This window comes from Symphodus melops (genome assembly GCF_947650265.1).
Source record: "Symphodus melops genome assembly, chromosome: 18".
Lineage (NCBI taxonomy): Eukaryota > Metazoa > Chordata > Actinopteri > Labriformes > Labridae > Symphodus > Symphodus melops.
This window is the reverse complement of record NC_136708.1, coordinates 20,144,292-20,153,505: the sequence shown is the minus strand read 5'-3', so window position 1 is coordinate 20,153,505 and position 9,214 is coordinate 20,144,292. Positions and strand designations below refer to the sequence as shown.

Sequence of the window (9,214 nt, the reverse complement as noted above, 5' to 3'; positions counted from 1 at the left end):
AATGAAGTCATGTTAAAGGAGCGTTTTCACCTCATCTGAACCCGCTGACACATTTCTGTGCGGAAGAAAGTACAACATAAAAAAAGACACTTCCCTCAATTATACTGTTTCACTTTTTCTCAGAAACACTTCTTTCTTCCTTGGTAGGACTTTTTAAGTGATAAGTGAAAGCATGAAAAGGAAAGAAGCAGTCTTTTTGACCATTTTTGATAAATGGAAACTTCTATAAACGTGTCAATATACGATATATGATAAAGTCTGAATATAACTTTAAGTTTAAAGATAAATATATGAAGTGCTCTGTGTAACAAAGAAAATCAAAGCTAAGCTAGTACATGTTAATGCTATTATTATGGGCTTTTGATTTCATAGCTTTTTGTTAACATTTAGATGACATTTAAGAAAAATCAGGCATAATGAACTTCAGCTTACTCTTTTCATGCCAGTCCAAACTGTTCTTATCTAATGTTATCTAGCTTTATACTTAAGCTTAAATCTTTTTTTAACACAGCCAACCCTGAGATATAACTAAAATCACATCTCCATTACACTAATGACCCGTTAAGTTCAATGAAGTTAAATTACCCACCCTCAGTGCTTCTCAATCCAACACACATTTGTCTTTTATTTTAAGGACAGAAACATGAAAAACTTCTGATATTTAAAAAAAAAAAAATTTAGAATGCAAATAGGCCTAAAAAATGCTCATTGCAGTTTGGTTTGGTACCTAACACCCACATTAAACCACATTTTGAAAGGAAATTAAAAACTTTTAGGCATTTATTATAAGTAAGAGAATCCGTTTTTGTATTTTATTTTACATGTATGGTGTCACTGACTCTTCTTCAACATAACATACATACAGTATGTCTACTGTTTTTAACTGTTTACTGTGATTTCTTTTTACATGTAAAGTGCCTTTGAGCCCTCGTAAAAGCGCTTACAAATTAAATGTATTATTATTATTATTATTATTATTATAAATAACTCCATTGTTGTAGATATTTATAGATTCAAAGTGTTTTATTTTGTACGTCTGCTCTTGTATTGTTAAAATGACGTCACTTTTGAAAGAGAGGGGGCGCTAAAGGGGCGGAGTCAGAGTTTTTATTCCGACCAATCAGCGGTGTTTATGCAAAGGAGCTGCTGGAGCGTGAATGTGGTGAGCCGAGCGGTAGTCTGGTTTAGAGGAGTGGAGAGAGAGAGAAGCGGAGCTGATCCGGACAGTTTCCTACCTGCGTGTTTCTCCCGTCGATGAAGATCTGGATGGCTAATTAATCTCACAGAATAAAAAAAAAAACAGTCAGTCCACAGATGTGCAGCTCTTTGATGCGATAGAGCGGATTTATTTCTCACTTTCACTGGAAGTCACAAAAAGAAGAGCTGCGAGATGAAGTACAAAGTAAGTGAAGCGGCACACAGGTTGATTCTGCTGCCTGCTCTTTATCTCATTTCTTTTTTAAAAAAATAATAAAATACTTTTATAGTGAAGACCAACACAAGCTGGCTTTGCACGATGTGTCGACGTTTGAGCTCCAACAGTGACAGCTGCTAAACTTTGATTTCCACGGCGATAAATAAGCGAAGTGCTTTAAATACCGCCTCCGGGTTCGTCTCATAAATTGCGCTGCCATGCAAAAAAAAGAAATCTAAAAAGAGGAAACTGTACTGTGTGAGGAAAAGAGTCACTTTTTTCGGAAGATGTCTGAGTGAAAATGTGAATACATATATATGTATATACTTCTGAGTCTCACATGTCCAGCCTGCATCTGTCTCTATGTACTATTATGTGCCTCCAGGATCCATTAATGCGACTCCCATCACAGGGGCGTACACAGACATCACTTAGCGTGCCCCCTAGAACCCCCTCGACCCCCCCCCCCCCAAAAAAAAATTATAAATAAAAATAAAAAAATCTGTAATTTGGCTGAAATTTGTGCAAGAATTCCAGTTGGTTGGCAGCTATAAATTTTGAATATGTGATAGTTTAGCCTATTATTTTGTACCTTACTGTGTCACACTCTAATTGATCAAAACATGTCAATGAGTAGAAAAGTTCCCTTTTCCCCTCTTAAAATGTCAAAGATAAAAAAAACTTTGTGATGCTCATAGTAAAAACGGGAGACTGCTGTCATAAAAACTTTTTCTAGAAGCTCAATTGAATCACTGTTTGAAAATCCCTGAAGTGAAAGTCTATTTTTAGGGGGCTTATCAAGTGAGTAAAATAACTAAAACGTGGTCACACTGACGCAACAATCTGGCAACTTCATAGAAGAGAAAGCTGCTTTTATGTTGTTCTACTTCTTGGTTGGATCATTTCCACTTTCAGTTCAAATGAATCATATAAGTCAGTTGATGCTCTGGTCAGCACGTAGCTAATCAGGCGCTTCGTCTCATCCGTCATCGGGGTTTCTTTATGTGATTGACAGCTTGATTTGGCTCACTGTCACCTTACAGGAAGCTTTGGTTTGACTTCTGTTGATGTTGACGTGCGTCTCCCCTGCTTTGAGACTGTTTCTAAGATTTGAAGGTTATTTGTTGGGCTCATTTAAGTGTCCGAATCAGCCTCACCATATAAGGAATCTGTACTCTCCCATGCAAAACGGTGCTAAGTGTTTGGATGATTCAGGGGTTTGGAGAGCCCTGGCCTCATCCTTTCACAAGCTGTTTTTAAGAAGTGTGAAGTGGCTTGTTTTCCAGACTTTTGGCCTGGAATCTCTCGGACATAGTTAAAGCTGTAAGCTGTGTTTTGGGTCTCAGTGTCTACTTGGGCCCTGTGTCACTCTGTGTGTGTGTGTGTGTGTGTGTGTGTGTGTGTGTGTGTGTGTGTGTGTGTGTGTGTGTGTGTGTGTGTGTGTGTGTGTGTGTGTGTGTGTGTGTGTGTGTGTGTGTGTGTGTGTGTGTGTGTGTGTGGGTGGGGTGCTGATCGGAGGGCGTCCACGCTGTTTGGATCTGCGTCATGTTCCCAAACTGACTCATTGTCCGAATACACCGCTAACAGAGTGGAGAAAGGGAGACGGGGACGATGATGTGTTTGAGTGCGTAGCAAGGATTTCAGGGGTGGAAACACGCTGCACCATGATGGACTAGATTGATGAGTGAATATTTAGAACAGCGTTTCCATGCTGTTATCACTCTCCAGCTGCCATTCTGATGTAATATGTGTTTATCTTTGTTTGCTTATATCACATAGAGTCGAGATAAGGAGGGCATAGAAACCATGCTGAGAGCCTTTTGCTTATGATTAACATTTCTGAATTATGCAACAGCACTTGAGGGATTAAGGTCACAGACACAGAGAAGAAAAGGTGGAATAAGGCAGCCATGGAGACGTCTGCTTGCTTCACACTGTTTACTATGTTTCTCACAGGTCAGAAGTCTGTTAAATAGTGTCAAAGGCAACTATCAGATCTCAGCATTAATGAATAATTCACAGCTATATTAAGCGCTCCTCCCCCCCCTCGCAGAGTGCTGATGATTCAACAGAAGCTTGAAGAGGTCACTCCAGCCGTCACATGTCCTGAGGTGCATATCGCCAGACTCCTCCCTCCCCACCTCTGTGACATCACAGAGGGGGTGTGAAGGTGTGAAACCTTCTTTCAGAGGTCACCTGATCCTTAGAATCCCTCTGAGGAAACGAAGATGCACATTTAGAGAAATGACAATTTAATTTTTTTTTTACAATGGGCATATACATTTTCAGATGGAAGTAGGAGGTAATGTTTTCAAGACACAAACTCACATCTTAAAAGTATATATGGAGCTTGACCAGCAGACTGTTAGCTTAGCATAGCATACAGCTTGAAAACAAGCGGTTTGTTAAATAGCTAGCTTTGCAGTGACAGTGCTTTGTCCGCTTTGGGTCAAGTTAGCTTATCTTGAAGACTGGAAGCAGGAGGAGTATTTAATTTTACATGTGGTTTGATTGTTCATTTAAAAATTACAGAAAGCCTTTTTTTTTTTTTTTTTTTTTTTTTTTACAAAATCAAGCTAGCTAACGGTTTCAGCCAGCTTTCAAATTCCTATGCTAAGTTAACTGTTTCATACGACTTGTATTGGAGACATAACGATCTTCTCCTCCCACTCTCGACCTGAACGTGAAGAAGTGAATTTAAATAAGCCCTTAAACTTTAAGAGTGTTTTGAGTAGTCGTCATTTCTACATTCTTGCCTGGTGACTTCCACAACCTTTAACTCATTCCTTCGTAGCTGACGTAACTGCTTCAGAAATAGCTTCACAACCACAGAGAAGAATGATTAGGTGAACCCAGATTCTAGCCAATACATGTTTTTTTTTATGGGTTCAGGTTCCAGGCTTTGGTCCAAAAAGCAAAGAGAGCTGGAGGAGTGGGGCAGACATTGTTCTGGGAGGGAGGGGGAGGAGGATCTGTGATGCTGAAAGGATCCTGCGGAAAATGAAAGAAAGAGGAAGTTGTGGGGGGAACGAGAGGGCAAACAGAGTTGGATGTGTTGGGTGGAGGTTTTTTTTGGAGGGGATGGGGGCAGGGAGGTCGAGGAGCGCCCCGTGAGAATGAGAGCATTCCATGCGATTGTGCGTGGGAAGGCTGTTTCGGAAGATGCACATGATTGTTTCAAGGTGCCCCTTTAGATTGATAATGAGTGTGGTGGCAGGGCCCACAGGGATACTGCAGCTTTTCTGGGGTGCGTAGAAAGAGACATTTGTATTCTCCTGAATGCAGACCAGGCAAACAATCCCTTTTCTCTGCTTGTTTAACCTTTTTAGGAAACCTCTGCAAGTTTAAAGCACACATTCAGGCCATAAAATAGCTTTCCGTGAAGCTTTTTCCTATTTTCACAAGCTGTCCCATAGACCGTTTAACCACCACAGTGCCTGTTAAGAAGTGGAGGTATTTTCATGCTGTGATTTTGCGTTATTTCAGCGTTTTTTTTTGTTTTTTTTTGTTTTTTTTTTAAGAGCAGAATTACTTGCCCCTGTGCCACATCTTTGCTCATGTGCAAGATTTTCAGCGCGCGTGAAGGGCTTCTCCCCCAGCCAGAATGAATAGCCTTCCCTCCACCCTCCTGAATCCCCCTGCTGCGCCCTCGCACCATGAGCCAGCCATTAACATTTGAAAACGGTCAGCGGGGAGACAGACTTTATTGTGTGTTCATTTCAGCCAAAGAGACAGAAGAGCGAGGGGGAGAGAGAGAGAGCGAGAGACTACTACACATCAGCAACAATGTGCATAATCATTTCCATGTTTGACCTTTGGCGGAAATAATTCTCGCCGCCCTGTTCCTTCCCCCTGAGGAATGCCAACTATTCTGCAGGGTCGTTTCTTAAAAGATGTAGCAGACCTCTGTCAGCTTGACCCTGAAGAGAGTATGTCCTCTTGGCAGATAAGAGCACGTGCGACAGCTGGGAGCACCAGGGAGGAAAAAGTGTTAAAATATTTGTTAAAAAGGACTGTTGGTCATAACGGCTACGTCAGCTGCTCTGTTTCTATTTTAAAGTGATCAATGCAGAAGTTCCGAAACACCTCTCACTTCACTTTATATGAACTGAGCATGTGCATGTAAGTGTAAACCGGAAGTAGAACCTCTATTTTATTTAACCTTGATTCTTCACTGCAGAAACCACAAATATGGTGGAAGTGTTAATCAAGGTATCTTGAGTTAGGTGGGAACACGATGCAGGCATTTTTTGTTCCTAAAAATGTTGCTCTTAGCCATTTTTCAGGACTGGGTTCAATGTTGTTTTCAAATGTCCCAGTTTATGGACTCGTAAACACTGTAGTTATAGTGTTGCTACGTTTAAGGATAGCAAAAGCTTCGGGTTTTTAAATGACTACATTTAATTGTGGATTAATCAAACGGTTGTATGCCAAAAGATTAGTTTCAGCTGATTGGTTTCAAAGTCTGAGTTGGGTTTTTTTTGTTTTTGTTTCAAGATGTGTTTGTGGCAAATCACCTTTAGTTTCTCACATGTGGCTTTACAGCTTATAATTTTGTGATTGAGCAATAAACGAGCCAGTCAGCAGAAAATAACCAACTGTTTTTGAAAAATGTATATTTTTTCACTTTTATTTTGAAGTAAAGATGTAGCTCCTTCAGTGTCTTCACTGTTTTTAAGTGAAAAAAAAAAAATTCCCATGCTCAATACACTCCAAACAAGAGTAGCCGAGGAAGTTAGCCGATTAGTTAGCCACAGAATTAAAAGAAACTGAAACAAAGTATCATCATTAGCTGTTTCTGAAGCATTTAGGTATTTAAGTGTTAAGAGTCTTTTCCATGTTAGAAACAAAAGATTGCCCTTTTATCTCCGACCCCCTTCATGTGTCAAAGGGGGAAGATGGCAGCCTCCGTCTTTTGGCTTTTTGTATCAATGACATCTTTGCGTAGCGTGAAATCGGGAAGACACTCGAGTGAATCTCCATCTCATTGGCTATTCCTATATGTAAAACCATTCAATGTGGCCCTGCAGAGATACCGTGAAACATATTTCACATCTCGTTCATTCCCCCCTGGAGGGATTAGCTCCCGTCTCTCGGGGTTACCGCCATGCACTTATGTACCCTCGTTTGGCATCAATGCCAAACTTGGAAATAATCCATCACTCCTCTCTGCCAACACTTCTTGGCTGGGGCCCCTTGAATACCATCCATACTGTTGTTTTTGTGTGTTGCTGATGGTTTTTTGACTCCTTAGGTGCAGTAAATTGTTGTTCTAGGTCAAAGGCCAGTGTCAGCAACAAAGTCCCAAGAGCTTACAGAGATTCACAGCATTGCTCAAAGACACTTCAGCAGTCCTCAAACTCAAGGACAGCTTGTCTTCCTGCTGCTTCAGAATGAGTTAGCAGAACATGAGAAGCAATGTTGCCCTAGTAGCTCTTCCAGTTCACAGAATTCGATACACATTTGACAGAATACCTCCAGTGTGGTTTTCACCTATAATTACAGGTTGTACTTGGTGATCAGGAGGGGGTGCAATATGTGTAAAGATAAGACAAGGTCAGCGTTAGCTTGGGTCCTGCGGGAGGCAGGAAATGCTTCAGGCTAAGGAGTGGGATGGAAACAGAGAAGGGCATTATGTCAGGTTACCTTGAAGTTAATGTCACACTAAGAAAATAAAACGTCTGTGACGAATGCACTGAGTAAGAAGGAGCGGGAAGGAGAAGAACAGTCATTTTTTTTAAACAAGAAATCCCTCAAATCACTTCCTTTGACTTGTTGTGTCCTGCCCCTGTTTTATTCCAGAAACTCTTCCCTTTTAGTTCATTGATTATCCGTCGGATTGAAATCATATTTGGACTTAAGATAAGATCACTTCCTTGTGTTTCAAAATCAAAATCCCTCATGATGAAAGGAGAGCTAGCTTATCAATAAGAAAGTCAATACAATATCTGAACATAACTGATAACAGCAGAAACAATCTGTTGTATCACTTATGTGTTAATTTGCAAACTTGATAGTAAACACTTTCATATATGCACCCAGTAAAGAAAGAGAAACAAAGCATTTATGTAGAGTTGTGTAATAGTCTTGTGAATAAATGTTAGATTATTTATATAATTTCCTTTTATTCCTGTTTTTGGTCTCCACCAACTCTTGAAACAACATTTGGCCATTTAATTCCTTTCTGTGCCTTAATGTCCACCAGCTATAGTTGCTCACTTTTTCTGTCTGCTGTTTCCGGATCATTCTGTTTTTAGCCAGTTTCGAAAGAGCTTATTTACTGAAAACAGCAAACTCAGCGAGAAACAACCCTAAGGAGATTAGCTAAATAAGTAAGCTAATAGATGTTAACACTCTCTTAAAAGCTCAAGGAGAGCTGGATTTGTAAACTTAAGACATCTCCCAGGGTTAGTGATCCATTATTAAGGCCCGGTGACACTCTTGATACGTGCCATTCAAGATGTCATGACAATGCGTAGCCAAAATAGAGTTAGCTAATGTAGCATATAAGCTTTGTTAAATTATCAGCTTACTTTATATTTAACACTTATCTGTTTGACTATGAGTCAAAGTAAGTGTGACGAGGCAGGAGCCTGATAGAGATGTGTCTTTTGAATAAACTGCAAAATCATTGTCCTGATACCGATAGAGGAAACTAGCTAGCATAAACACATTTCGCAAGTTGGCTAGCTCCCATAGTTTGGTTTGGTACTTCAGTTATCCATTATCAAACAAATAGAGGCTGACTCCTTCTTTAAGTGGTTGCTCTTTACTCAATATTGGGCAGTTTTTTTATTACCTTGTGAACGTACTTAAGTAAATTGTGAGCTTGTTAGCAATTGCTAAGCAGCCACAGAAATATTAGAACTAGCTTTTTAAATTTAACCGTAAAAGAGCAGCTTGTATATTTAAGGAGGCATATAATGTTGGTTGATTCTTTGTCTTAAAAACTGATGACCATTGTTCTTCTAAATCTTAACACAGGTCTGCAAACACACACGACCGGAAACTTAAAGCCTGTGCAGACTACAGACGTGTTAATGCTTTGGGTTTAGTTTTCTGGGGAACTTCCCTGTAATGATTCAGGTTTAAACATGCGTGTTCAACAAATATCGTAGCTCTTGGCGATGTTGTTTTTGAGCGGCAGTGGTTTGTCACAGCTTGCAGTGAGGGTGGTTAGACACAACATGGCACATCATTTCCTGTGAAAGGGGATGGTCGCCCAGACACACTGATGCTGATCCAGGGTGTGTAGATTTCCTTGCAGTGCTGCACCTCGTGAATCACAAACGAGGGAGGGAGGGAGGGAAGGCGGAGGGTGTCATATTTACACTGGGGGACACAATAGTCTTTTCTTCAGCAACCGGCACAATGAATAGAAGCTTTTTCTGTCCGACTGGAGGAGCTCTGTGTGCTGTGTTTTTTTAATCAGAGGTCAAAATAAAGAGAAACAATAATAATAATAAAAATCTTCTCCTTCTGAGGTTGAAGACTAAATGGTTAATTATCAATGGATTATTTAACCGATTTCTCGTTTTGTCCTTAAAACCAGAAATCAGAAATGAGTTCGATAATGACACTCGTCATTTTTGAGAATAGCACTTTTAAAAAATCTCTTGTTTTGTCTGACGTAAACTGCTCATGAAAAGGCATTAAATCTTTTTTTGGTAATGATTAGTCTCAACCAAAGGGCTGGAATAAAGTATTGACGCATGGCTCTCTCCATGCCACTGTAACTGTGTCATAACTATGGATCTGCAGCCTCTTGCATAATAAATCAATCAGTTACTGCATGGTGGT

General features: G+C 40.1%; 1 protein-coding gene across 1 annotated transcript in view; it reads left to right on the top strand.

The window, feature by feature from the left end:
- The first annotated feature begins 1,121 nt into the window (after positions 1-1,121).
- The window catches only part of nedd9 (neural precursor cell expressed, developmentally down-regulated 9), a 28,791-nt gene continuing 20,698 nt past the window's right edge, over positions 1,122-9,214 (top strand). Inside the window, exon 1 of the mRNA XM_079368082.1 lies at positions 1,122-1,402. Within this exon, the coding sequence (XP_079224208.1) occupies positions 1,391-1,402 (12 nt within the window). The 5' untranslated portion in view covers positions 1,122-1,390. The remainder of the gene's footprint in view (positions 1,403-9,214) is intronic.